The sequence below is a fragment of the Paralichthys olivaceus genome, chromosome 18, assembly GCF_024713975.1.
Source record: "Paralichthys olivaceus isolate ysfri-2021 chromosome 18, ASM2471397v2, whole genome shotgun sequence".
In the NCBI taxonomy this organism is placed as follows: Eukaryota; Metazoa; Chordata; class Actinopteri; order Pleuronectiformes; family Paralichthyidae; genus Paralichthys; species Paralichthys olivaceus.
Window position 1 is genome coordinate 20,067,098 of NC_091110.1, and position 27,910 is coordinate 20,095,007.

Sequence of the window (27,910 nt, forward strand, 5' to 3'; positions counted from 1 at the left end):
TAATTATTTGTTATTGTGAGTCCACACGTCCTCTGGTCCCGGCTCCAGGTCTCAGCTGACGGTCTCAGTCGGCTCCGTCGAGCTTGGCCGGCCTCTGTGTCCTGTCCTGTAATCCTCGTCGCCTGCTCCTCATTCTCATTGTGTGCTTTTCCTCTAATTTCTCCTTTCTCTGCACAAAGCCGTGGCATTACCTGCGAGGAAGAGGGGGATCTAAAGTATTTGATTCCAATTCCAGGCAAACCCTGAGGGGGACTTCATCAGCACGGCAGCCGCTCATGTTTCACAGGCAGACAGGCGGAGAGGGGAGAGGAAAGCTATTAAAGTTGTATCTTAAAAGGTCAATAACGTCGGCTGTAATGACTCTGACTGTTTAATCCAAATATGTGTGTGTGTCTGACGTTGATAGACCTGAGTGAAGGATCCGTCCTGTCAAAACACCCTGACTGACACGTAATGAGAAACGCCACCTGAGTGTAAACACTGTGTGTGTGTGTGTGTGTGTGTGTGTGTGTGTGTGTGTGTGTCAACACTGAACAAACCCCAAAATATGTGTTGTTTTAATATGTTTTTATTCTAAAACACGTATATCCATCTTTCATCCATCCGTGTGTGTGTGTGTGTGTGTGTGTGTGTTTGTCCGGAGCTGTACCACAGTGATATCATCTCTCCGTCTCCTGAGCAGCTAATGTGATATTTGCCGTCTCTCTGGCCTCAGAATCCGGTGTCAAGCGACAGATCTCATCTACAATGTGAGACAATTTCCGCAGATGTGAAAAGACACTTTCTCCAGTCAATAGACCATAAATTGCACTTGGAGAACGGTTTCATCTTAACTAAAGGTTATTCACTTTCCTCCCGGGGTGCAGAGGCTAACCCCTCCTTTTTTAATAATTTGTATGTTTGGTTGTTTGGTCAATCTGCGCCTCGCTCGCAGCGTCTCATCGCTGAGCCCATCAATCAGGCGCCGCCGCCACAAACCTGCCGCCACAATATTACACGTTATTAAAAGGATGATCAGGAGGCAGTCAGGTGTGTGTTGGCTGAGGCCTCGCTTCCCATTTTCAGAGTGCACGGCCCCCGCCGCATAATCTAGTGATCCGCCGCCATCGCCGCCGCCTCACCCCCTCTCTGCCAACAAGTGCCGTCGCCTCGGCCTCCTCTATGATGAAACACTGTTTACTCAGGAGCAGCTAGTATCACCTTCATCAACACGTTAACGTTACATGTGGCTAACATGTTATCTGATGACCACACAACGCAGACGTTAATATGTTGCCGTTAGACGTGTCGTCATCAGACAACATGGCGACACATTAACGTTAATGTCGATCATTTAAAAACAAAAAGTGGTTTCAAGTTGAAAATAACGAAACCTGAAGAAATATTAATATTTCACTCAGAACATTTTAATTCCTGATTCCATTTATAGAAAAATCGGAGTAAAACAGGAAATTGGCGTTTTTTTAATTATAAAAAAAAAAAACTCACATTCCGTTTTGTCTGTCTATGAATGGTATATCGTTATATATAAATTTATATCGTTATATATACATTTATATCGTTATATATAAATATATAGTTTCCTGATTTAGTTTTTCTCTTTTCAAAACTAAAATCTGTTAAATGTTAAGACTAAAAAACATAAAAAATATAAAATATAAATATAACAGGATAAACAGGAGAAAGAGGTTTTATATATAAATGTTTCATGTGTTGAACAATATAAAAACCTTTAACTCCTATAATCATCATCATCATCTTTATCTTTCTGTATGAATTCATCTTTTTTATTTGTTCATGATTCTGTTTCATTTATTTTCCCAGGATCTGTACGTTTGACAGAGATGTAATGAAAATAACTCAGTGTTTGTTCTGTGCAAAGTCAGAATTATCATCTTCACTTTATCTTCTGCGTTCAGAGAATTTGTCTCATTGTGCTTCGGGTTTTTGATGAAAAGCTTCAGGAGCTTTAATTAAAATCTGACCTGGTCTCTTCATGTTTTAACGACATCAGTTCTGTGTTCGCTCTGCGACGTCTGATAACACGACCGAGATCAGCGCTGATCCACAAACCCTGAGAAAGATTTATGATGGATTTAACAAGGTTTCCAGTTAAACTGCTAAATATTGGTTTGATTACTCAGCACTGGAGAAATTAATGCCTGTATTTAAATTAAAATAAAACCTTATCACGGAGGTATTTAAATAAGACAAACGATGACAGGACTTAAATAATGACTCTGTCTTTATGTCGGCCTTACATTAATATTACTTTTTATCTCCTTCCAGGATATTAATAATGGAATACTGTGGGAATTAATACTTTTGATCATTAAGAGTTCAGAGCTGTATGAGTGGGAGAGGTAAGCGCTCAGGTCGTCATTAATAACCATCGTAAAACACAGAGCCATGTGGCTCTCTGCTGATGATTGATCATTAATATTAATAACTCGTGGCCTCCTCTGTGTACGTCTTCTCCGGAGCTGCTGCGCCACAACAGGCGACGTATTTCATCCACAACCAGATTTAATGTCCCGCTCGCTTTTACAGGTTCAGGACGGCGTCCTCCTCCAACAGTGTCCTCTGACCATCCATGTGAAGTGTCCACACTCACATCTGGTGACGTTGAGGCCCGACATGAAAAGGTTTGAGACCAAGTTCACTCTACGCGACTTCCTGTCGCGTGGGAGAGTCTCACAGTTGACGGGAGTTCATACTTAACGACTGACTGACAGCAGCGGTCACACACAACACGATGTGTCACGGACACGTGTGCTCTCTCTCTGCAGTTGTGGTTGATACGTGTTAGAAAATCGTCGATCTGTGATTCCAACATTTGTCCGGTCGGTAAATTTGGGCTAAGAATCGAGCAGTGTGAAATAAACATTAGTTCCTGTCCACACTGACCCTTTGAGTTTTAAACTCATCAGTGTCGCTATGGTTACGTCTGGTTCACTGTTCTGTCTCCTGAGCTCCAGGTCCCTGTAATGATGAAAGAATCAGAACTGTAAACTCCTGAGGGACATGAACTCCCCACATTTCTACATGAACACATCCTGTAGTAAAACTCGGCGCTGAGCTCTGCAGCCGAGCGTAGATTTATTTCCAACGAGCAACCCGGGGCGGTGCCACCGGTGTTACGATGACCCCATACATCACGCCTCGTGTGAGCACATATTAAGTGCTTTTCTCATCCCCTCCCCGCCCATTAAAAGTAAATAATCCACAGAGAATGAGGCATTTGTTAAGGAGCGGTGCTATTCTTCATACGTGACAGGTATCTGTTTGTACAAAGCTGGGACGATGTGTGAGGAGGAAGAGGAGGCGGGAGTGAGTGATGATGTGACAGGACTCTTCTGTCCTGATATTAAAGTCCACGTTGGACCTGCTGTTTAAATAAGAGCGAGGACGACGACCCAGTGGAACACGTGCGTTAACGTCGGTGCTTCACAACATTCTCTGAATTAAAAACAGTATAAAAAGGTAAAACGCACAACATTCAGTTCATTAACACAAATTTCTTAATGAGCGAAGAGAGAAACCAATTAGTAATTAAGTGCCACCATCACATGAGAATAAATTAAAATTATGCCGCTGCAATGCTTTCATGTTGTTGCATATTTATGACGCTGAACTCATTCCATACCTCCACATAAATCATGCAAATTCATGAAGTGAAGGTTTTGTTTTATTACAGCGTATTATGTCGTGTTCAATGTCTGAGGTGTCGGAGGAATGAGGTAAAGGCCGAGATGATGGTGGTTAGGCTGGATTATTTATGGCCACTTCCTGTCAGCCGATACACAGCTGTGTGTGTGTGTGTGTGTGTGTGTGTGTGTGTGTGTGTGTGTGTGAGATCTCAAATGTTCACTTGAGCAGCTTGAATCACTGAGAACATGATATTTGTACACGTGTTGATTTGTTTCAGGAGCCACGACACATGATGAGGTCACTTTCACTTTCACTGTTAAATGAGGAAAAATAAATTAATAATCTTACATATTTACTAAATAATGATATACAATTATTATTTATTCATCTTTTTTTTCTTTTACTTTTACATATTTTGGTTCATTGTAGTTTCAGTTGCTGTTTTTTTTCTAGCGTAATGAAAGAAAGTTTCATTTGAACGCTCGGACGTTCTCAGTCCTGATATTTGTGTCTCTACATATATATACATACAGTATATATTATATATATATATATATATATATATATACTGTCTATATATATATATGAATACAAATAAAATAATCTTACGTAGCATGAGTTAGCTACATGTTAGCTTCAACTGACGTTAGCTTGGTTTTCATTAGAGCTGTTAGTGGCTGACAGTGTCATTGTGATAAAATCCATTTGATCATATTAGAGATGTGAATGGTTTATTTATATGTATAATACAATGGTTTAATATGGTATATTTAATGGTAATAATATTTACTCTTGTAATTGTATATAGATTCACAGTAACTGGTTTTATTTTTTGTATAAACGTAATAAATGATTGATTTATTCATAGAATGGTACATGAAGACGTAATGACGGTTTTATTTATCCATATAATCGTATTTAAGATGTAATGACTGGTTTAGTGTTATTAATTTTTCAGAGCGCTCTGGAATCCATCACCAGGCTGCAGGTTTTCCTCTGATTCTTTCAATCACTGAGATGATTCACATGATAAATAATAGATGTGGTCGATCTGTTGGCAGCGGTCTGAGTCCTGAGAGAAAGCTCTGCGGCGTTAAATGATCTGAGCCGGGATGAAAAGCACACAATGAGCGAGGAGGAGGGTTAAATGCTCAGCAAATGAAAAGCTCAGAGCATTCATGTCCTCCCTGTCGGTGTCAGGAACTTTTAAACACCACATGGTTCTTCAAAAACTCACCTAAAGTACTGGCCTGCCGAGCGCCGGCCCCTGACCCGCCGCCGCTCTCTGAACATGATTGCTTTTGTTCTGTCAAGAATATTTAAATGGGGCGGGATAAAAGGCGTGGAGTGCAGGTCGTAACACGTCGATTCTTCCAAACTGGTACAGATGCTGCGTGTGGGCAGGGTCACAGCTCGGCGGTTAACAAAGCCCTGCATGGTTAAAATGATCCAGACTGCACATTCACTGCAATTTAGCTTGAGTAATAGACGGGGGTCACGCTGGGTCACTTTCAATTTCCACTTCCAGCGGAGAAAAATGAAAACAACTCATTTGCACAAATCTGAATAATTCAGTCACTCAAAAACGGGAGAGATGAAAATATGGGTCTGAAGAGAGGATAAAGAAAGAGGAGGGACACTGTTGCATGGCGTGCGGTAATGACGGCCGGCCCCTCAGTCGTCTTGCATAAAGGCTAATGATGAATCTGACGGAGGATATGAATCCGGTTGTAAGAATAAAGCCTCCCTTTCTCTCGGCAGCCTCACTCGGGAGGCTCCGCTGCCTCTGGTGAGCTTTTAAACTTATCATAAATGTATTAAGATTGCAGCGGGCCATGAAACAGCTGTAGACAATTAATCTTCTGCAAATCTTATCCAAGGAATTGGTTTCTGCAAAGTAACATCTGCTGCGAGGGGCGATTATTCATGGGCAACGCTCAGCCGCCGCGCTTTTATGCATAGGGCACGATCATTGCCAATGAAGTAAAAATTTATAGTTTTCCCTGTTCAGTAAAAATAACATTCAGCAGCATTAAAACATCATCCATCAACATTGTCCTGGGGCCCGAGGCCATCCCAGGCAGAGAAATTAAAAAGTATTCATTTCGCAGAGAAGTTGCAGAACGTGCTGCTCCACTGAACTGAGGGGTTTTTCTCTGCATAGCTGCTGAGAATGAAATTGGAGATGTGGGCTCGTGGTTGCCAGCGTTGCTTTTTGCTCTGGTTGGTGGAAGAGGAGAGATGAACCTCGTCTCCCCGGAGACGCTGATCAGACAGTGCGGGCCATGATGGATGACAGTCAACATGGACTTGCCAAATATGAAGTTGGAATAAAATCAAAGCAGCGTAATTTTCTTTGAAAGTAGTTTGTGTGATAAGATGTGTCACAGTTTAGTGTCGAGGAAACTAAACGCTGACGACACAGTTAACGACTGTGGCCTGGATTCACTGAGCAGCTCCGAACCAACGAGAGGATCTTTAAACCAGGAGACGAGTCTGAGAGGAAACAAGAAGGTTCCTCATGAAGAAAAGAACTTTGGTGATCTTGTTTATTTCTAATCAGCTGATGAACTTGAATTCATTGATTCTGATTTCACGTCTCAGTTTTTCATTATTTTCCACAGACAGTGTCTGAGACGAGTCCATAACGAGCTGTGAGGCCGCGACAGTTATTTCAAAATACATCTAATGAAAATATTAACGTTTAATGTTCGGTCACATGACCATCATCAGCCTCAGCTACCAGAGTGCAACACAACATGGAGAATCAATTACGAGTGTACTTAAGTAGTAGTACTTAATAATTACTACTACGGTGACTGACCCTGTTGTCTTTGCTAACAGCTGTTCAGTCTGTATTTTACAGCTGTTTTCATGGAGACCAGATGTTATTATGTCCAGCGGGACCTGAACACCACGCACTTCCTGTTTACACAGTGGTCATGTGACACGTGTCCTCAGGCTCGTGAGCGTGGGCGGGGAATACGAGTTTGAAAACGTGATGTCATTGTACCTGAACGCAGTAAAATAATGTGAAAGGTGCAAAGTAAAGTTGTTCTGCAGGACTGACACGAGTACAAATATATGAATGGGCCGAGCGGAGATTGATAGAGATCCTCGTCTTCATTCCCCGACTGTTGTAATCTCACAGATGGCGATATCATTTACAATGGAGGCTGTCAGCTGGAGCCGCGCCAGACGCCATCTTAATAGGAGTTTGATCATCTGTAACTTTGGCTGCGTGTCAGTTGTTTTGGTTTTTAAACGAGGAAAAGTTTTAAAAAAAAAAGAATCCCGGCAATCAATCCTCATAGATGTTTCCGTTATTTAGAAAAATAATTCAAGTCATCTTTCACCGTGGAGACGATGGAACCAAATGATGAGATTCAGAATCCAAGACGAACAGAAGAGTCGACGTCTTCAGTCACGAAGGAAAACGGTTTCTGAACAAGAGGAATCGAACCCGAACGTCTCATCGCTGAAACAGAAACCGTGTCTCCACAGTCTGAGGTAAATCTACCACGTTTAAACATCTGGATGGAGGAGTTATTGTTTAAACATCTGGATGAAGGAGGCCACGTTTAAACATCAGGATGGAGGAGCCACGTTTAAACATCTGGATGAAGGAGGCCACGTTTAAACATCAGGATGGAGGAGCCATGTTTAAACATCTGGATGGAGGAGGCCACGTTTAAACATCTGGATGGAGGAGCCATGTTTAAACATCTGGATGGAGGAGACCACGTTTAAACATCTGGATGGAGGAGGCCACGTTTAAACATCAGGATGGAGGAGGCCACGTTTAAACATCTGGATGGAGGAGGCCACGTTTAAACATCAGGATGGAGGAGGCCACGTTTAAACATCTGGATGGAGGAGGCCATGTTTAAACATCTGGATGGAGGAGGCCACGTTTAAACATCTGGATGGAGGAGGCACGTTCAAACATCAGGATGGAGGAGGCCACGTTTAAACATCAGGATGGAGGAGACCACGTTTAAACATCTGGATGAAGGAGCCATGTTTAAACATCTGGATGGAGGAGGCCACGTTTAAACATCAGGATGGAGGAGGCCACGTTTAAACATCAGGATGGAGGAGGCCACGTTTAAACATCAGGATGGAGGAGGCCATGTTTAAACATCTGGATGAAGGAGGCCATGTTTAAACATCTGGATGGAGGAGGCCACGTTTAAACATCAGGATGGAGGAGGCCATGTTTAAACATCTGGATGGAGGAGTTATTGTTTGAACGTGACGCTCAGGTTCTCGTCTCTTGTGAGGAGGACGGACACTTTGATCTGATGTTAATGAAGCCAGACTTTGATCTGCTTTGATTTATTTGATGAGGTTGCGTTGAGCGCGTCGGGAGAAGATGTCTCCGTGTTTCTTTTGTGTCGTCGCTCTGTGGAGGTTTATGGACATTTCCCAGAGAGCCGCTGGAGCCGACGCCTTCTGTCTTCATACAACAAGCTGTGAGAAATTGGAAAAGTTGCAGCAATAGATAGGAGGTGACCTGGAAACAAAAGCAATCAAGGCTGGAGGAGGATGTCGGAGCAGCGGGCCACCAGCGGACGCCATCAGGCTGAAATCCAGCCGCTCTGTCAATAAAAGAAGAAATACCTTCTGAGGCTCGGGGCCGAGGGCAAAGAGGAGTCTGCAATTTCACACCTTCATGTACCTCGATGCAGGACATTTTTCATGTAACTCCACCTTCTCACTCAGTGAAACACAATCAGTTGTTTGGGACGGATTGTGGACGACGACAGAAATGATTCCTCTCATCACAAACGGAGGGAAGAGACGGGATTGGAGGACGAGGTCAGCGACTCGTCCTCCTCCGTCCAATCGCAGCACGAGGACATAATTATTTTCTAAACTAAATAAACTGGAATTTAACCACAAATCAATCAGATCTCCACTTGAAGAAGTTCAGACTCAATCGTAGCTCAATCAAAGCAGGAAAAAAAAATCAATTCTGACCAATTATAGCAGCTTTCATTAGCGTATGTAAATCAGACGCTCAGAGGGAAGATCGGTCTCAGACCCCCCCCTCCTGGTCAGACCCACTCACGCTGCAGCTTCTTTCTACATGTATGTGACATGTGCTTATGAACACGCACAGACAAATATCTGTTTTAATTTTCAGATCTGCTTCATTTATTTCACTAGAATAAAAACAACCTGCATCGACGTGGATCGTCACAGTTGCTCTTATCTTTAAACATTGATGTAATCTTTAAATTTAAAGTCAAACTTGAGCAAACAAACTAATATCTTCGACATGATTCCATATCGTGAAAACGTTAACGAGGTAAATCTGTTAAAAACTAAATTTCATTTATTTGAGATTTCTGTTTCAGTGAGGTTTCACCTGACGGCTGATTCTTCATTAGAAGATAAATAAAACAGTTTTTTACATTTACATACTTCACTGATGATTTTATTCATTAAATGAGTTGAATCACCTGGTTCTCAACAGAAGGGGCGGGGCCCTCCTGAGGGGCGGATTATAAATCTGAGGGTCGTCACTTGATTGACAGGAGACGACTGTTTTTAGACTTTTCTCTAAACCTCATTTTATTTGAAGCATCAGATGTTTGATGATTGATTCTGTAATTTAAACGACTCATGTTCGTATGAAACAGAGAAGATTATTATCATCATCATTATTATTGTTTTTGATTGTTCATCCTCACGAGTCAGAAGAAGAACGAACGAGTTGAGGAAACGTTTTCACTCAGATCGTTTCACACGTGTGGACCACAGAGGGAGCCGAGCATTCTGGGGGTTCTGCTGCTGGTCAGCGTGGATCTGCTCCGTCCGTATCGATCGTGGTCTCTGAGCCGCTCAGCCTCACATATATCACAGCGGCAGCAGCGAACAGACGCACAACAACGTATTTAAAGACATTACGCTGCGACTAATGGCGAGCGTTGGAGCGAGCCTCAGTCATTTAGCCCGTGAGTGGTCGGAGCGCTCGCTTCCCAGCACAGCGTCATTTAAAATGATGTCCTCTGTGGACTACATTCACTGGGATTCAATTTGGAAATGTATTCATATTTACTTAGTGTACCTGCATTGCATTTGTATAGATCAGTGGAGGGTAAAAGTAAAATTGAGCAAATTGAATGAGCATATCCAGAGGTTGTGAGGAGTCTGCAGCCGGGGTCAGTCCAATGCCTTTTATGATGTCCCTCTGAAATCTATCTGAATCACATTAAATTGGATATAAAGATGTGCAGACACATACATCACAGTAAATGGTGTGGTGGAGCATCGCTCGCCAAGAATCCCACCTCAACAATCGGGTTATAGAATCGGCTTTAGATCCTATTAATAATTCACAATCTTGTTAGGGGAGAACAAACATTTCTGTTCAAGCAATTTGAGTCTGGGGATTGTTATTAGAGGCGTGTGCTGCAGCCGCGGCCTCGCCAACACACGTAAGCCCGTCTGTGTGTGGAGGAATCACTCTGAGCTATTTCACAGTGTCTGGCTTCTTTATTAAAGCAGCGTCACAGGAAACATGAGAGTGTGTGTGTGTGTGTGTGTGTGTGTGTGTGTGTGTGTGTGTGTGTGCATGCAGCACTTTGTTCTGAGCAGGAGACGCAGGAATCACATCATCATTTCACCACAAACTCGCGTCGCAGCGTTTCAGGGCCGCAGCTCTTTATCGATCATCACGTGACAATCGTCTCCATCGACTGGAAAACGTTTGCAAATCAAAAATCCAGTTTTGAGAATTTTGACAAAGATGAAAAACATTTTTTCTTCAGATCGTCTCTGGATTCAAACTGAAAAATAAAACACGCTGAGAAATGTTGAACCTGTGAGTTCACGTGAAATTTACATGAAACATGAAGCAGAACTGATGAAATCTGAAAAATAATAAATTAGTTTAAATATTAAAAAAAAATATTTTATCAAGTAAAAATTCTAAATCATCTTTTTAAACAGATTCAAACATTTTGTGGATTATTATCAATCATCGATAAATCATCTTGAAACTGTTTCTTTAATATTTTTAAATCATTAAATATATTTACATCAGGAGTTTGTGTATAAACATGGACTCAGTCTATTTCCTGGAGTGTTATTGATGTAATAGATGGATCCTGATCCTGGAACATGTGGAGACAGATGTTGGATCATCTGATCACGTGATGTCACATCTGTATTTCACTCTGAACATTCAATGATTATTAAAATCTGAAGAGAGAAAACAAACATTTATAAAATATGATTAAAGAAAATAGAAGAGAAACAAAAAGTTCAGCAGAAAATAAACATGATGAGAATTTATTCTAAAAATATGAAAGATATTTTCATCCTGTTTCATTTGATCAGAATAAATCTGAGGATTATTAAATTAAAAGAAGGTTTTTATAAAACTCAGATCTGATGGATGTTTACTGTAAAACACACGTGTCCTCTCTGAATTGTGGGTAATATTTATAATAATCTGATTTTCATGTCTCACGATGTCAGTGGAGATAAAATCTGCTCTTTTGCTTTAGTTATTTAATCTTACGATCTTTTCCATTTCAATTCAAACTGGACTCACATGAAACAAGAGCAGAAACACGAGCGTTTGTTTCAGAAGTGGAAACACGGACAAATCAAAATAAGTTTTTATTAGTAATATTAGTTGAAATAACTCTGACGTCCTGACGTGTTGTTTTCTGACGCTGCTCGTCTCAGTTTGATTTCCTTCTTTTTTTTCTGCGGCGTGAAGAAATAAAACTGATCTTTACTTTTATTCTTCATCTCGTGACCCTCAGGTTTACTCTGCGACCCCGGGGGGGGTCTCGACCCACAGGTTGGAAAACAAAAACTGTTTAATCTGATGTTGGAAATATGCAAAATAGAGAAAAACATCTTTAAACATTTTTTTTTATTATATCTCATTTTAATTATGATTCTAAATTCAGCTATTTTGTTTTGTTTTCTTCTCATTTCTTTTTTTTGATCCAATTGTTTAAATTTTTCTCTTTTTCAGGTTCTTTCTGTTCTGATTCTTTTTCTTTCTGATCTTTGTTCAGTCATGTTTTTATTACTTGTTATTGTGTGTGTGCGTGTGTGTGTGTGTGTGTGTGTGTGTGTGTGTGTCTTCGATTTGAACCATCGAACACGAGGTTTGATGAGGACGTGAAGTTTCTCTTCAGACTTAAGTTTGATTTTTTTTCTCTTTGTTTCAAACTTCATTTTCTCCACAAACGTTCTGGTGACATCATCTTAGAATGAATTCATCTTCTCATCAAACAGTTCTGACGGTTTTACAATGACTTCAATAAAAAATACATCAATACATAAATAAGAGTGTGAGTCTGTGTGTGTGTGTGTGTGTGTGTGTGTGTGTGTGTGTGTGTGTGTGTGTGTGTGTGTGTGTGTGAGTCTGTGTGAGTGTGTGTGTGTGAGTCTGTGTGTGTGTGTGTGTTCAGTCAATAAAGATCCATGTCCAGTTTAAAAACACATTTAAAAACAGATAATAACAATTTGAACATAATATTTGATCCGGTTCATTTTAAAGCGTCACATGATCCTGACTGAGTCAACTGTTATCACACGCTGCCTCCTGCTGGTGAAAACACGTCATTACAACCAGGACGTCAGGAAGAAATAAAGATCTGAGCTGAGGTTTGATTTTAAAAAAACGTCTTAATTAATGAAATTCCTCGCGGTGATGTCACTGCTCGTCCGTGTTGCTCTGTCCGGTGATGATGCTGCTGTATTTCCTCTGCTGCTCCTCCTTCAGAGAATCCTTCACTTTCCCTCGTTTCAGTCCTCCGTCCCTGGGGACGAAAAATACTTTAACTCTGCAGCTTCAGAACCAAAATCAGCCTGAAACTACTCGTTGGGAAGTAATCGGAGTATTTATGGGCTCCTCACCAGTCCAGGTCCAGGAGTCCGCCCTGAAGAGCGATGGCAGATTTCACTCTGTTGGCAAACTGAGCTGCGTCCTCACCGTCCTGCTCACATCGCCATGGAAACACAGATATTGTCATAGATTAGTGTTATAGAATAAATATAAATACACGTAGAGGAACGTTGATCCGTTTTGAAACCACCGAGTCCTGAAGTGTTTTTATATTTAAAACAGAAAATCTATCGGACAATTTATTTCCTTTTTAATTTGAAAATAAAATCTGATGAATCTTTGTCTCGACAGATCAGGTGTTGTGGAGGCGGGGCGTTCGTACCTGTATGGTCATGGGGGGGAGGTACCACACGTTGACGACGATGGCCCAGCTGGTCATCATGCGGAGCAGGTAACTGACCATGTTGTATTTACCGCTGTTCCAGAACGCATCGCCGAACCGAGGGTCGTACTGAAACACAGAGAGCTGAGGTCACGTCTGAGGAAGAATTCAAACACTCAGCTTTACTTTTGAAGATCTGAAGGATCTGGTCTGATGTCGTCAGGTTTCTCTGTCATGTCTGAAAACGTTGTACGTGTGTTTGACGTGTGCTGAAACGTGATGTCGTGGTTTCTACCTTGATGGCGACGGGGTGGATGGTTCCTCCGATTTCAAAGCTTCCTTTCTTAAACATCATGACCGACGTGTTGTTGATGCAAGTTCCTGTTTGACACAGAGAAACAGGAAGTTGTTATCTGATCACCCCCCCCCCCCCTCACACGGCCTGCGGCTGAGCGGCGTGATGCACACTGACCTTCAGGAAATATCAGGATGGGAAGTTTGTTCCTTGCTGCGACGTGAGCTCTCAGTCTGCAGAGACAGGAAGAGGTTTTCATGAGTCATCGTCCGTCGTCACGACAACGAGGATAAACCAGGAAACAGAGACGTTTTTTAAAATTCATCATATTTCAGAGGGAAAATAAAAAAACTTCTCGGCTCCTCGAGATAAAAACTTCTGACTCTGACCTGCTGGTCACCGCGTGACGGTCTCTCATCTCCGACCTCTCGAACCAAACGTGGGGACACGACCTGACCATCGACCTCTGAATGACCCCCATCAGACCTCCGTGAACCTGACCCACCTGAGGACGACAGGAAGCACAGAGCCGTGACATCACGTCCTCAACACGCCGAGCCGCCGGAGGGACGACACTCACCATCGCGTAGCAGCCGTCATTGGCCAGAATCACGACGTCGATCGGTGTCGTGTGATTAGAAACACAGATTCCTCCTCTCTGAGGTTTGTTCTCTCTGTGGACACAAGAAGTAATCAGATACTTTCCTCAGGTAGAAGTACCACGACAGCAAAGACAAAATACTCCATTACAAGTAAAAGTCCTGTAAAAGTACATAACATGTATTTATACATTTCTTGATTTGCTTTATTTGTGTTTTTTATTTGTTCTCAGGATTCAGGTTGAAATAGTTTTTCTGACAGAAAAAACCATCCCTGTTAAAAACCAGCTGTAACTTCAGCTTCAGTAAAGTGCTGCTGATAGTACACATAATAAATAATAATAAATAATAAAAGTACCTCCAGACACTCGGTTACTTTCCGCTCCGGACGCTCACACTGACCTGTTGTGATAGTGGACGGTCGCTGACAAACCTCTGGCACAGATTCTGTAGCAGGTCACGTGAACCAGTTCGCTGAGCCACGTCTTCGCACTGACACGCAGACAACACGTATGAACGTACAAACATGTAAATCAACACTGAAAACTGGGTCGTTGTTGTTGTCGTACCTGCTTTCAGGCAGAAATCCGACCAGAGTCGTTCCCATCACGAGCCACGAGAGTCCGATGAGAGCGAGAGTGATTCTGCAGGAACAGGAAAGATGCTCGTCCATGACCAGAGTTATGAAGTATTAATATATATATATTATATTATATATATATATATCTTATAATAATATGACGTTATTATTAATATTGATGAATGACCGTTGACACTGACCTGAGAGGGAAGAGGACGCAGTAACGTACGAAGACGCCGAGGCCCCAGATGACGGTGAGGCGGAGGCTGATGTAGCGGAAGTTCTGGTTGGTGCGTGTGAGGAGGTTCCAGGAGGCGAGCTCCTCGGAGGAGAAGCGCTGCGTCACCTGATCGTCCACGATGCTCTCCACGCCCTTCTTGTAGAAGTAGAGGGCGTCGATCAGGGAGAACTCCGCCCCCACCAGGGACCCAGAGTTCCGCAGCGGCGCAATCTCCTCCTCCATCGAGCCGCCCCCCCGCTCAATGATCCCTGGAGAAAAACACCTGGATTAAGATTCACGACGTGTTTTTACTCTTTTATCACAAGATTTGATCCGATAAGTGTGAGTTTGTTGTCATGGTTACATGAAAACTAATAAATTAAGATGGCCGACGCTCCAGCGTCTCCACGTCCTGCTGTTTTACAAAAATGAAGCCAAAGTATCTCGGATACGAGCGCTGCCATCTTGTGGTGATGAGATCATCTACAGTCAGAGTCTGTTCAGTAGTGGAGCCATTATCAAGGCCCCGCCCCCACATGCTCTCAACCAATCCTGAGTCAGTGTCAGCTGTCAATCATGATGTTTTTATATCATCAGATCAGAAACATCAGTGAGACAATCTGCTAACATGGAGGAGGAGTCGGCCACCAGGGGGCGATCCAGGCGATTTGGCTTCACTTCACGTCGTCTTTATTTACAATCTTTGATTCCGACACTTTGAAACCAACATCTGATGTGAAACTTAGATCCTCCAAAGAGACGACGTGAAACCTGAACATTCATGATGTTTAATATTTAACATCGATTTATCTCCCGATCAAACTCAGTCAACTTTATTTAATCTGTCATAGACGACACATGTGACTCAGTTGAATGTGTCTGTATCCACACGCCTGTTTTCACATGTGTTTGAATCCACCACAGTTTCACATGTTCGTGTTTTAAATGATCAGTTTGTTTCCATCACTGAGACGATTTCAAATGTTGCAGCAGGACGACGAAAATGAGTTCTTTCAGTTGTTTCCCTGTTTGTGATTTGAATCCTGAAGCAGCTGAACTCTGAGTCATGTGATCATGTGAGAGATCACAAGGTCGACGACCTCCAACATTTAACCCTTCAACGCTGACGGACACGAGTTCCCTCAGCCGCTTCATGTTCAAATACAAACCTGTGCTTTAATATTGAAACTGGTGTGTGTGTGTGTGTGTGTGTGTGTGTGTGGTTACACTTATATAATCTGCTGATGTTGCATCATCACCCTGAGACGAGCCATGTGGGTTTTTTCACGCTGCCTAACACCCCGACATCGACCAATGGGAAGCTCCCACACACACAGAGTCACATGACCTGAGTCTGCAGCCGGAGACCACGTCCTGAGTCTTCAGATACTTTTACTGATACTGATGAAAATAATCACTGCACATTACGTATATTTGTATTTGTATATATATATAAAGTGAGTGTTTCAGCTCTTAAAGGGCCAGTTCAACTAAAACACTCTGGATCGTTTGGTTTTATTTAAAAGTGTTTTGAAGTTGGACCCACAGGTTGTCAATCAAGAGGTTTGATGAGAGAAGGATCCACATGTTGTTTCTCAGCGATGGATCTGTTTCCGGACTGAGACTCAGCTTACGAGTGTGATAACGGACTCACCGTTGGGCAGAGGCACGGGGACGCTGGTCTGCTCCTGGCGTCCTCTCTGGATCCGTAACGTCGCCCACTGCAAAGACACGTGATCTCTGACATTTAATCTGTTCACACACGTTCAGTAAAGACGAAGACGACAAAGTGTCTGAGTTTAAAAACTCGACAACAGACAGGAAGTGTTTGACGTTACCTCCAGGATTTTGACCAGGATCTGGATGTAGACGCTGGTGACGCCCAGCGAGAGGCCGAACATGGCGGGCAGCATGATGAAGAAAACCACCACGAACATCCACGCCTGGAAAACGCCCACAGCCACGCCCCAGAGGTCGTCCATCACAAAGCTGACGAGGTCACGGCTCTGCAGCTCCGAGGTCACGTCATCGTCTGAGGCGAACAGACACAGACTGAAATATAATGTATGGACTGAACAGAGTCTCCAGAGGAAGAACCCTACAGCATTTTCATCTGGCGCCACCATCAGGTCAAACTTTGAATCGTCTGAAATTCTTCATCAGCTGTTAAATCACTAAAACTTGATTTTCAGTTTAAAATCTGTTTGTTTTTCTGTTTTAATTAGATTTAATGTGAATAATAATTTTGAAGAATTTATTCAAATTACTCAGAAACATTTTCACACGAGAAGCTAAAAAAACATGTGAACATCATTCATCCAGAAAACACAAGAATGAAATAGTACATGAGCTAAATACTGCAATGACTAAAGATAATATACAGTACTTGTACTTGTACAGATCCAGTACTGCTATAGGTAACAGTAAGAGAAGAGTACCTCCCCCAGCTCTGACTGTACTGCAGTAAAAGTACTGCAGTAAGAGTACACGAGTACATGTTGAGTTGAAAGTTGAGATGAAACAAACGAACGTGAATTAAAGTGAGTTCAGGTGAAAACATCAGAAACTTCGTCACGTGTTTTTCTTTATTTACCTTTTTTCAGACGAGACGAGAAAAACCGCTGCTCCGCTGCGAGACAAGCCACGCCCCCCGCTGCTGCGTCACACTGGCGTGCTGACGTGGGTCACTGCGCTGCGGTGACGCTCGTTAGCGGCACGTCAGGCTAACAGCTGGCTAGCAGCTAGCTGCAGGTTAGCATCGGGAACAACATGGCGGAGCCCACGGTCCGTGTTTCCGGGATCGTTCTTTCTTCTCTGATGTTTCAGCATCTGAACAGTGACGCGGACTCGGTGAGGAACACGTGACCGAGCCCGGTCTGTTCGTTTACTTCAGGTTCTGTTCGAACCGGACTTCATTCGAAAATCACCTCATTGAAAGTTCCACTGGTTCCGGGGGAAGTTGACTTTGTCGTTGAAATATCTCCGAATGTATTTTACAGTGAACGAGGGTCCGATGGTTGATTCGGCTAATGTTGAACTGGTGTAAATATTGTGACGTCAGTGAATAAGTGGTGGGATGACGTGAGGTGTGATGTTCTCGCTGCAGGAGGGTCTGGTCCTGGGACAGAGCAGCTTCGAGGAGCAGGTGACCATCAGTGACTCTCAGGCTGATCACATCCACATCGAGGAGATCTACAGTGAGTCTGTTCAGTGGATCATTACTGTCACACGTGTACTTGTACTTCAGTAAAGTACCTCAACACTTCGTCCTCTGCTGATTAGTGACACTTTGATTTCCCGCCACAGATATTCAGAAGCACGTCAGCTGTCACAGCCCGAACAGGTGAGTCAGGTCGCTTCCTACGTCACAGCTGAACTCGCTCACTTGAATTTGAAACTGTTGAACTGTCTGTGAAGTTTTTACAACAGTGTGGGAGACGTGAACATGGAGACGCTGCACAAAGTCCTTGCAGACAACAAGCAGGTAAATAGAAAACCACCAGATGTTGGATGTGGATTAGAACCAGCAGCTGTCAGCGCTGATGATGTCATGCACCTGCAGGAGAGCGTGATTGGCTGGTACAGACAGCGACGGAACACAGATCAGAGGATGACGTTCAGGGAAAAGATCGTCCACGAGAACCTGAAGACGTCTCTGTCCAACCCTCACATGGTGTTTGTGCTGCTGACGCCCAGTAAACTGACGTCTCCGGGGTCGACTCACAGGACGGAGTACGCTGCCTTCATCTCCCGCAGCAGGTGAGGCCCCCCCCCCCCCCCACACACAACTTTTGTTGTTTTGATGCTAATTAGAGCTAAAACTGAAAATGCAAATTATTTCCTGATTAATTGATTAAAAATGAATCAGTCACATTTTACTTCATTCACTAATTTTATCCAACAAAACTAAATAAATGTTTCTTCGGCTTGAAGGACGTTCCTCAACATTCCCGTCCACGTCACTAACCTGGGTTTACTGGAGCAACTGGCGTACTGGAAGGTGCCAACTTCCTGTTCAGCAGCAGGTTATAACCTCACCATGAAGAAACACGGGTACGACCTTGAACGTAGATGCACACCTACATCACGTCTACATCACGTCTACTTCACGTCCACATCACGTCCACATCACGTCTACATCACGTCCACGTCACGTCCACATCACGTCCACATCATGTCCACATCACGTACACATCACGTCCACGTCACGTCTACTTCACGTCTACTTCACGTCCACATCACGTCTACTTCACGTCTACTTCACGTCCACATCACGTCCACATCACGTCCACGTCACGTCTACTTCACGTCTACTTCACGTCCACATCACGTCCACATCACGTCCACATCACGTCCACATCACGTCTGTGACGTTGATTCTCCTCCCTGTTGTTCCAGCTCCAGGTTCTTCTCCTCTAACGGGCTCCTGAGAGAAGTCAACGAAGTGAATAAAATGAACGACTCTCTGCAGTTGGAGCTGCAGGTGAGGATCAGAGGAAACATCTTTGATCTAATGAAACTCCTTCAGGCGTCTCCACATCTGACGGGAGCTTTTTTCATGTGTTGGACAGAAAGCGTGCAGCGACGTGGAGGAGAGCGAGAGTCTGGTGGAAACGCTGCAGGCTGAAGTTTCAGCGCTGAGGAGGAGAGTCCGAGAGAAGCGGCAGAACGGAGCGGGGGAAGGTCGGTTTCCAGTTTATAAAACTTGTGGCTCACGGCTGAGATGTTCAGAAACTCATCTTTGTGTGTGTTTGACTTTTTGCAGAAACCGTCAACGATCGGACGCCTGAACACAAGAACAACCTGCGGCTGCGTGAGGCGCTCGCAGCTCTGTTCACCAGCTCGCCGCTCTTCCACACACAGACTCTAACTCTGGAGGCGTTTCCTGTTCCTGCCGTCGGGATGAGCGACGCTCCAGCCTCCAATGAGACAAACTGTCGGAAGAGGCCCAGAGCGGCGTCAGTGGGGGGGGAGAGGAAACGCAGTAATGTCACATGACTCTGACGTCACTATGTTTGGAAGCAGCTGATTGGATCCTGACAACGAACAGTTGGGTTTGTTGAGTTTTTTGTTAAAAGTTTATTTGTTAAAAATAATATTGTATATAAAATATAACCTGAAAAATATTTAGGTTACTGTGTAAAACATTTTTAATACATTTCTGTTTGAATAATAAAAATGTGTCTGGTTATTTTAACTCAGTAGATTTTTTACACATTTAATTTTTAAAGTTTTTACACTTTCACTTTGTTCAACGTGAAGAAAACAGGTTGATGAGATGAACAGAAAAAAACTGACGTTAAATGAGTCATAATTAAGTTTTTAATTCACAAATAACACAAACACACACACACACACAGGTCGTCTAATGCAGATGTTTGATGCCACAGATGTTGGGATCCCTCATGAACTGTGGGTGTTTGTGAGTCACCGACATGAAACCTGGAGGAAAGAGTTTTTAGATTTAGTGACATCTAGTGGTGAAATCACACATTGCAACCAACTGAACCCTGTGGACGGAGATGTTTTCAGACAGGAACTGTTTATACACGTGACGAGGGGCGGAGCCTGTAGAGCAGCAGGAGGCGGGACATGACGTCTAAACTCTGCTGTGTAAAGATCAGTGTTGTGTACGGCTCCTCTTCTTCATCCTGAGACATTTGAGTTCTTCCAGATTCACGTACGTCACGTGTTAGAAACCTCAGAGACACGTCCACTCACTGAGAAGGTTCCAGATGTTTTCTCACATGGACTCACTCTGATGTTTTACAGATGTTTTACTAGAAGCTGCAGGAGAAGATCCAGAACATGTCCAGAGACACTGACTCAGACATTTGTTCTCACATAGAGAACATGTGAGGAACACGTGAGGAACATGTGAGGAACACGTCAGTGGTTCATGTCTGACAACATCTGCAGTCACATGACATTCACAGAATCTTACCCATGGAGTGAGCTTTCTTTATGGCCTTGGAGATTTCCTTCTGTTTTCTTCCACACAAACCTGAAAAGGAATCAGAGCGGAGACGACTCGAGTCACAGATCTGATCACCTGATCACCTGACGTCACATCGATCACCTGACGTCACATCGATCACCTGACGTCACAGACACTCACCTGTGATGTGTCGGCCGTAGATCCTGCCTGTGTGAGGGGAGATGAACTGAGACAGCAGCTGTAGGACAGGAAGACACGTTAGTGACGTCGCACGCACGCATGCACAGACACACACACACACACACAGGTGTCACTCACCTGGGTGTTCTTAAAATCCACGTGCACGTTACACAGGACACATCCGGTCTGAGCCTGTTTAAACGGATTTTCCATCTTCACGAGCTGAAAACATGAAAAATCATCACGTGGTTAAATTGATTAATGACGTAGTACCCGAGTTTCCTGTCGTGAATGACATCACTCACCACGTCATCTTTTCGTTGGACCGCGTGTGACGTCACGGTCCTCAGACCTGCAGAGATAAATGTCACATTCAGAGTCTCCTCTCTGGGCTAGGTAGCATTAGCTTCAGCATCAGCTTCAGCATCAGCTGGAGGTAAACAGGTATTTAAATTTGAAAACGTAACAAACTGCGTCACATCCACACAGAGAATAAAATAAATAAAAGGAGAAGTTTGATCTTACTCGAGTTTCCACGTTGAGATAAAATCGAGTTTAAGCGCAGCGACAATCTCAGAGGGAACATGTTAACCCGACACAGGAAGAGGAGCGTCCGACCTCTGAGAGGCTCCGGGGCGTCCGTGAGGAGGAACTATCAGTTCCCACCTTAATTTTTTTAATTAAATCCATAACATTATTGCAATGCGAAAACTGTATGAACATCAAATAATTATGAAGTTAATCATGTGATTCAGAGGCTTGTTATTAATTTATATTTATAGATTTACAATTTCTCACATTAATGCACTTTGGTTCCGATCAGATTGTTTCTTTCGGGAAAGGATTAAACGTAACACTCCGCAAAGATATAACACAAGTCAAAATGTAATCCCCCTGAAACGAGCGACAAAGAAACAAACGAGATAAACACACAAAACGACAGAAACTAAAAAAGTGTTTAAAACAGTTGAAAACGTGTTTAAGTTTTACTGTCGCTTATTATTATTATTATTATTATTATTATTATTATTATATATTATTATTATTAAAGTGTCGACAGGAAGAGAAGAAACCGTTAGTGAGCTAACCAGTGAAACGGAAGTGACGGAGGGATTTCTCTCTTGTTGACAGTTTGAAATGTGCGTCTGTTTCCTGCAGACAGAAAAAAACTCCGCGAGCTTTTTGTTTGAATCTTTTGAGAAAAACTTTTAAAAATTCATCGAACGTTTGTGAAGATTCGTTCAAGCTCAGAGTCTCAACGAGGAGCTAACACCGGCTAACGTCTGTTAGCATCCTTCATCTGAACCCGAGAGAAGTGTTAAATAGATTATTGTGTGTCTGTGTGTCTTTGTGTGTCTCTGTGTGTGTGTGTCTGTCTGTCTGTCTGTCTCTGTGTGTGTGTGCGTGTCTCTGTGTCTCTGTGTGTCTGTGTGTGTCTCTGTGTGTGTGTGTGTGTGTGTGTGTGTGTGTGTGTGTCTGTCTGTGTGTGTGTCTCTGTGTGTGTGTGTGTGTCTCTGTGTGTCTCTCTGTGTGTGTGTGTGTCTGTCTCTGTGTGTCTGTCTGTCTCTGTGTGTGTGTGTCTCTGTGTGTGTGTGTGTGTTCAGCAGCTGGTAAACATGGAACATGAACAGTGATGAACTGTGGAGACAGTGACATCAAAATAAAACGAGTTTCCGGGAGAAAGAGGTCGAGAGACGGAGCTCAGAGTCACCTGACACCTGCCAGGAAGAGAGGAGGAGGAGGAGGAAGAGGAGGAGGAGGAGGAGGGGGAGGAGGAGGAGGACCATGTTCACAGACATGTTCCACAGACAGGACGGTCCAGAGCATCATGGCTGAACCTGCTGAGGTGAGTTACATCATGGAGCTGGAACATCATCAGATAGATGATAGACAAGAAGATCTGAAGTGACCTCGTTGTCTTTTAGGACGGGTGATAAGTGACTCAGTGATTATTTCTGTGTTTCTTGCTGCTCTGATCCTCGACCTGAACGCTCCTGTGTTTAGTTGCAGTTCTGCAGCGACGCTGAGGATCTGTTCGGCGACTACGACAGTCTCCTGGGCGACAGCTCGCTCCTGGCGAAACTCGACGATGCAGAACAAGACGAGAGACGGCGTGAGCTCCAGATCGTGGCTGTGGATCAGCAGGACCTCGCCACTCTGCGACCTTCCCAAGACTGCACCCAGAATCAAGATGTCCTCACAGACTCCATCTTGGACGTCCTCGGAGACGAACCCTTCGAGGACATACCTGCCAGCCAGATTCAGTTTGAAGAACAGATCGGTGAAGGTGTGAAGAGGAACAGGCTGCAGGACGGAGATAAAACTTCGACACCTTCTAGAAACACAGGAGACGGTGGACACAGGACGTCTGAGGCCGGCACAGACAGACTCACGGATAAAACCAAGAGACGAGTGAGGAGGAGCGTGACGGATCAGCTGAAGAGGACGATGCTCTGTAACGCTGCGGCTCCGTCCAACGTCTCTCGCTCTGTTGTGTTAAAGGAAGCGGTGGTTTCCGAGGAGATCAGCGTCGCTCTGCAGGCCATGGAGACGGTGTCCACGGAGACGACCGACCTCGGGCCTTTCTTTGGACTCCCCTCCAAAGTAAAAGATCTGATGTACAAACTGAGAGGAATCAAGAGCTTATATGGTGATGGAAGGTTTTTCTCTCAGTGTATTGTCGTGTTTAAATCACAGGCTTTGATTGAAGACGTTTGAGTTTTGAATTCTGTAAAATCAGACATTTGAAGACGTCACCTTTTGTTTTATGAGACTTTTTCACCATTATAGTAAATAAACACTCGAACAAGCTTTAAGCTTCAAAATGCTGCTGGATTATGTTGTATTCCTTCAAACCACTGAAACCCAGTGTTCTCTTCCCTCCTCTGTCTCAGACTGGCAGGAGACGTGTCTGAACCTCGACTGTGTCCAGCAGCGGAAGAATCTGATCTACTCTCTTCCAACCAGCGGAGGAAAAACTCTGGTGGCAGAGATCCTCATCCTCAGAGAGCTGCTGTGCAGGAAGAAAGACTGTCTGTTCATCTTACCGTACATTTCACTGGTGCAGGAGAAGGTACGAGACCGAAGAATCACGTTCAACATCCCTGTAACTGCACAGATGCACTGATTTGTTTCGGTCTTTAATTTCCTCCTCGGATTCTTCTTGGGTCTTAAATGTGAGTTTGACAGCGTCCTGAAGATGAAGAGCAGAGGACTGAGGACGGAGCCTTGTGGGACACCTTTCCTCAACTTACTCTGTGGGTGTTTCAGGTACGTGGGTTAGCGAGCTTCGGCCTGGAGCTGGACTTCATGGTGGAGGAGTACGCCGGCAGTAAAGGCAAGTTTCCTCCAGTGAAGCGGAGAAACCAGACGTCACTTTACATCTCGACGATAGAGAAAGGCCACAGCCTCGTGAACTCTCTGATAGAATCCGGCCGGCTGGATCACCTCGGGCTGGTGGTGGTAGATGAGGTAAATGTCCTTAAATAAAAAGTGTTGACGTGTTCAGATGCTCTGAGGTTTGATGGAAGCTGTTTTTCAGCTTCACATGTTGGGGGATGGAAGCAGAGGAGCTGTCATTGAAATGACTCTGGCTAAAGTTCTGTACATGAGCAGTAAGTGTCTTATATCATTTCTTTTTTCATTATTTTAGGATTAAATGAGTAATGCTCCTGATTTATTTTGCAGATAAGACTCAGATTATTGGAATGAGCGCCACCTTGGGAAACATCAGGGACCTGCAGATGTTTTTAAAAGCTGAAAATTACACAAATGACTTCAGACCTGTGAGTGATTTCAAAACGTGAATAGAAACTTCAGAGAACAGTTTGATGTTGAGATGTGGATTAGTTATCAACGTATCGATAGAAACATTTTAAAAAATGAGTCAGTAATTCTGAAGACGTCATTATCAAACTTATCATAAAGAAATGTTGTTGAGGTTTGATATTTTTAATTGGTCAGACTATAATTGTTCTCTTCCTCAGTATTGAGGCTTTTATTTGTTTCATACATAATAAAACATAGAAGATTTATTATGTGTGAAACGTCTCTTTTCAGGTCCAACTGAAAGAATATGTCAAACTGAATGACACGATCTATGAAGTGGATGCAAAGGAGGAGGACTGTTTCAAGTTCTCACGTCTTCTCAACTATAAGGTAAAACATTTTTTTTCACATTTACATGTTTGAAGTCTTTGTGTTAATGCGACAACTACACAACAGAGGCCGCATTCATCGTCTACTCGAAAGTGGAGCCTATTGAGAAACCTGACTTCCATGTACTGACCAGCAGGGGGCGTCTCTGGTTTGAAAAAACCAAGATGGTGCTGAACAAAAAGTCAAACTACTTTTTCTCAAGATAAATTCCGTGTGTCTGTCTCGTCTCAGTATTCCAGCTCGATGCAGAAGATGGACCCTGATCACATCATCGCTCTGGTGACTGAAGTCATTCCCTCGCACTCATGTCTGGTCTTCTGTCCCACGAAGAAGAACTGTGAGAACGTCGCAGGGATGATCTGTAAATATCTGAACGAGTGAGTGAGCCAGTCGTCGGTCGTCTCTCTCACTCTGGTGTCGTCAGCAGCGACTGACTCGCTCATCTGATTGTTAGCAGGGTATTCCTGCAGCGCAGGCAGGAGGAGAAGGGCGTCCTCCTCAGGGAGCTGAAGGACAGCGGTGACGGCTCCATGTGTCCGGTGCTCAGGAGGACGGTGCCTTACGGCGTGGCCTACCACCACAGCGGGCTGACCACAGAGGAGAGGAAGCTGGTGGAGGAGGCCTACTCCCAAGGCGTGCTCTGTCTCCTCGCCTGTACCTCCACCCTCGCTGCCGGGATCAACCTACCGGCTCGCAGGTTAGACACATATCAGTGATTGTGTATAAAGAGAGTCAGTGAATGAACATAAAGATTATGAATCTATTGACCACCCTGATCCAGAGTGATCCTCCGGTCACCGTACGTGGCCGCTGACTTCCTGAAGAGGAGTCAGTACAAACAGATGGTGGGACGAGCCGGGCGAGCGGGGATCGACACGGTGGGAGAGAGCATCCTCGTCCTGCAGGACAAAGACAGGGACATGGTACCTCGACTCACACACTGAAGACTCATCCGTCACTGGGGAATGTATCGATTGATTGACTCTTTTATTTTCAGGCTAAGACACTGGTGTGCGCTCCGATGGAGAAATGTTACAGTCACCTGATGCACGACGATGGAAAAGGAATCCTGAGTCTCATCCTGTCGCTCATCGGACTCAGTGTAAATCCTTCTGTCTCTTAGTTCCTCTTCGTGACACAGACGTGGCAAAAGAAGAAGTAAGAATCAGCTGCTCTGTTGTTTTCAGATCACCACCTCGCTGCAGCAGATGAGGGACTTCCTGCAGGGGACGCTGTTGTACGTTCAGCGGGAGCAGCTGTGTGTGGAGCGGAGTCTGTGGGACGTGGTGCAGCAGTGTGTCGACCTCCTGAAGGAGAAAGATCTCATCGCCGTGACGTCACACACACAAACGCTGCAGGTCACCAAGCTCGGAAAAGCTACTTATAAAGGTGAAACACGTCATCCACTCTGAGGTTTTTACAAACGTTCAGTAGATCTGTAGAATTCAAGTGATCAGACTCACAAGAGGTGAGTGAGTCAGTGAGTCGTCCTCTCGTCCTCAGGCTCCGTGGATCTGAGCTGCAGTGACGTCCTGTACAAAGATCTGTCCCGCGGCCTGGAGGGTCTGCTGCTCAACAGTTACCTGCACCTGCTCTACCTGGTGACGCCCTACGACATGATCGGCCAGTGCAAACCCGACTGGAGGATTTACTTCGGACAGGTGCGGAGTCGCTGTCGGACGCTGTGATGTCACCGTTGTTTGCTCATCTTTGTAAAACTCCGAGTTTTATCTTTCAGTTCACGCGGCTGTCAGAGGCCGAGCAGAAGATGTCCGCAGCCGTCGGCGTGCCGGAGAGTTTCATAGCGAGAAAAGCTGCTGGACAGACGGTGAAAAACGTACGAGAGAGAAAAACCTCTCAGGTGATATTTTACAGTTGAAGTGTTGGAGCTCATGTCGTCTTCTCTGTGGTCGTGTGTCAGAATGTGGACATGATGGTGGCGAGACGCTTGTATCTGGCTCTGGTGCTGAGTTCTCTACTGAGGGAAACCAACCTGTGGAGTGTGGCGGACAGGTTCCAGCTGAGCCGAGGCTTCGTTCAGACTCTGCTCAGCTCCTCGTCGGCGTTCTGCTCCTGCGTCCTGCACTTCACGGAGGTACCGCCATCGTGTGACGTGTATCTGCAGCCGCTGCGCTCAGCTGTTGAACGTCAATAAATCAGTGTCTTCTTCTGTGTGAGATCAGGAGCTGGAGGAGTTTTGGCCGTTCAAAGCGTTGCTGACGGAGCTGACGCGGAGGCTGAGTTACTGTGTGAAGGCGGAGCTTATCCCTCTGATGGAGGTGGTCGGAGTCATGGAGGTCAGTGAAGTAAACACGGTGCACCAACATATAAATAACGTTTAGTAATATCGTCACATACAGGTGGTTTACATGCATTTCTTTCTCCTCTAGTCGCGAGCGAAGCAGCTGTACAACGCCGGCTACAAGACGCTGACTCACCTGGCGAACGCCGACCCCGCCTCTCTGTCCAAGACGATAGAAAACCTCAACAAGAAACAGGCCAATCAGATCGTGGCCTCGGCTAAAGTGAGTTGGTCCTGGTGCCTCCACGTGAAGGTGTCAACATGTTCATCGACACGTGGTCAGGTGACGTGTGTCTGTGTTCCAGATGCTGCTGAATGAAAAGGCGGCGGCTCTTCAGGAGGAAGTGGACGACCTGCTGATGGCGCCGTTAGATCTGCCCGCTGATTTATCAACGGAGCAACTTGTCTGAGTTTATTTATCACATATATATTTAAACATGTCTTTTATTCTGAACTGCTGCATTTCTGCTTTTTATTCTTTTATTGGTTTGAAATTCACATGATATTAAAATAATGTGCACGTCGTCATGAACAGTTAATTTATTGATGCAGAAGTTTTATGAACTTCATGATCATGAAGAGACGTCACAGTCAGAACCATCAGAACCGTTCAGTCTGTAAAACACGTTTCCTTTATTAAAAATCTTCAGAATCACGTGAGTGAACAGGTGAGATGATGTTTTCAGTTTATGAACTTAATGTGAAAGATGAGCAGGGTTTATACTGCAGCCAGCCACCAGGGGGCGGTGGAGCTGTCAGGTCTTTCTGTATGGATTGAGTCAGG

At 44.2% G+C, this 27,910-nt stretch overlaps 4 protein-coding genes and 1 long non-coding RNA gene across 8 annotated transcripts in view; 3 read left to right on the forward strand and 2 right to left on the reverse strand.

Moving 5' to 3' along the window:
- The window catches only part of LOC138405403 (uncharacterized), a 41,772-nt gene extending 28,815 nt beyond the window's left edge, over positions 1-12,957 (forward strand). Inside the window, exon 3 of the long non-coding RNA XR_011239151.1 lies at positions 12,824-12,957. This is a non-coding gene — a long non-coding RNA (uncharacterized lncRNA). The remainder of the gene's footprint in view (positions 1-12,823) is intronic.
- gpat3 (glycerol-3-phosphate acyltransferase 3) lies at positions 12,112-17,281 on the reverse strand. Of its 2 annotated transcripts, none has more exons than XM_069513750.1 (13): positions 17,142-17,281; positions 16,387-16,580; positions 16,203-16,269; positions 14,529-14,817; positions 14,318-14,392; positions 14,151-14,240; positions 13,730-13,823; positions 13,539-13,654; positions 13,327-13,382; positions 13,150-13,235; positions 12,855-12,983; positions 12,544-12,623; positions 12,112-12,446 (listed from the first exon to the last, which is right to left on the reverse strand). In XM_069513750.1, exons 2-13 carry the CDS (start codon positions 16,528-16,530, stop codon positions 12,341-12,343), a joined length of 1,332 nt encoding a protein of 443 aa, XP_069369851.1. In that variant the 5' UTR covers positions 16,531-16,580; positions 17,142-17,281; the 3' UTR covers positions 12,112-12,340. The 2 variants fall into 2 exon arrangements, with proteins under 2 accessions (XP_069369851.1, XP_069369852.1); XM_069513751.1 differs by having other exon boundaries at positions 16,387-16,600.
- Positions 17,259-19,745, forward strand: abraxas1 (abraxas 1, BRCA1 A complex subunit). Of its 2 annotated transcripts, none has more exons than XM_069513752.1 (9): positions 17,259-17,398; positions 17,655-17,745; positions 17,855-17,891; positions 17,966-18,032; positions 18,111-18,307; positions 18,482-18,601; positions 18,947-19,031; positions 19,120-19,231; positions 19,314-19,745. In XM_069513752.1, exons 1-9 carry the CDS (start codon positions 17,318-17,320, stop codon positions 19,544-19,546), a joined length of 1,023 nt encoding a protein of 340 aa, XP_069369853.1. In that variant the 5' UTR covers positions 17,259-17,317; the 3' UTR covers positions 19,547-19,745. The 2 variants fall into 2 exon arrangements, with proteins under 2 accessions (XP_069369853.1, XP_069369854.1); XM_069513753.1 differs by having other exon boundaries at positions 17,351-17,441; positions 17,548-17,745.
- Positions 19,746-19,852: 107 nt separating this feature from the next.
- Positions 19,853-21,768, reverse strand: mrps18c (mitochondrial ribosomal protein S18C). Its single transcript, XM_020113662.2, has 6 exons — positions 21,192-21,768; positions 20,972-21,018; positions 20,805-20,888; positions 20,667-20,724; positions 20,493-20,552; positions 19,853-19,990 (listed from the first exon to the last, which is right to left on the reverse strand). Exons 1-6 carry the CDS (start codon positions 21,250-21,252, stop codon positions 19,914-19,916), a joined length of 387 nt encoding a protein of 128 aa, XP_019969221.1. The 5' UTR covers positions 21,253-21,768; the 3' UTR covers positions 19,853-19,913.
- A 27-nt stretch (positions 21,769-21,795) lies between these two features.
- On the forward strand, positions 21,796-27,798 carry helq (helicase, POLQ like). 2 transcript variants are annotated; one of them, XM_020112245.2, is made up of 18 exons: positions 21,796-22,512; positions 22,671-23,316; positions 23,561-23,739; positions 23,937-24,137; positions 24,208-24,280; positions 24,354-24,451; positions 24,726-24,824; positions 25,056-25,201; positions 25,279-25,521; positions 25,606-25,747; positions 25,822-25,926; positions 26,012-26,213; positions 26,328-26,485; positions 26,563-26,661; positions 26,746-26,919; positions 27,008-27,121; positions 27,215-27,349; positions 27,432-27,798. In XM_020112245.2, exons 1-18 carry the CDS (start codon positions 22,300-22,302, stop codon positions 27,534-27,536), a joined length of 3,132 nt encoding a protein of 1,043 aa, XP_019967804.2. In that variant the 5' UTR covers positions 21,796-22,299; the 3' UTR covers positions 27,537-27,798. The 2 variants fall into 2 exon arrangements, with proteins under 2 accessions (XP_019967804.2, XP_019967805.2); XM_020112246.2 differs by having other exon boundaries at positions 25,282-25,521.
- The last annotated feature ends 112 nt before the right edge of the window (positions 27,799-27,910 follow it).

Coding starts and splice junctions, on each gene's coding strand:
- gpat3 (XM_069513750.1), bottom strand. CDS start 16,530: ATGGACGACCTCTGGGGCGTGGCTGTGGGCGTTTTCCAGGCGTGGATG. Junction 13,655..13,729: donor ATGACGGCTGCTACGCGATG/GTGAGTGTCGTC, acceptor TGTCGTCCTCAG/GTGGGTCAGGTTCACGGAGG. Junction 13,383..13,538: donor CGTCACGCGGTGACCAGCAG/GTCAGAGTCAGA, acceptor CTGTCTCTGCAG/ACTGAGAGCTCACGTCGCAG.
- abraxas1 (XM_069513752.1), top strand. CDS start 17,318: ATGGCGGAGCCCACGGTCCGTGTTTCCGGGATCGTTCTTTCTTCTCTG. Junction 17,892..17,965: donor AGCTGTCACAGCCCGAACAG/GTGAGTCAGGTC, acceptor CTGTCTGTGAAG/TTTTTACAACAGTGTGGGAG. Junction 18,308..18,481: donor GCCTTCATCTCCCGCAGCAG/GTGAGGCCCCCC, acceptor TTCGGCTTGAAG/GACGTTCCTCAACATTCCCG.
- mrps18c (XM_020113662.2), bottom strand. CDS start 21,252: ATGTTCCCTCTGAGATTGTCGCTGCGCTTAAACTCGATTTTATCTCAA. Junction 20,725..20,804: donor TGGATTTTAAGAACACCCAG/GTGAGTGACACC, acceptor CCTGTCCTACAG/CTGCTGTCTCAGTTCATCTC. Junction 20,553..20,666: donor CTACGGCCGACACATCACAG/GTGAGTGTCTGT, acceptor ATTCCTTTTCAG/GTTTGTGTGGAAGAAAACAG.
- helq (XM_020112245.2), top strand. CDS start 22,300: ATGAACTGTGGAGACAGTGACATCAAAATAAAACGAGTTTCCGGGAGA. Junction 24,452..24,725: donor ACACAAATGACTTCAGACCT/GTGAGTGATTTC, acceptor GTCTCTTTTCAG/GTCCAACTGAAAGAATATGT. Junction 25,202..25,278: donor ATCTGTAAATATCTGAACGA/GTGAGTGAGCCA, acceptor TCTGATTGTTAG/CAGGGTATTCCTGCAGCGCA.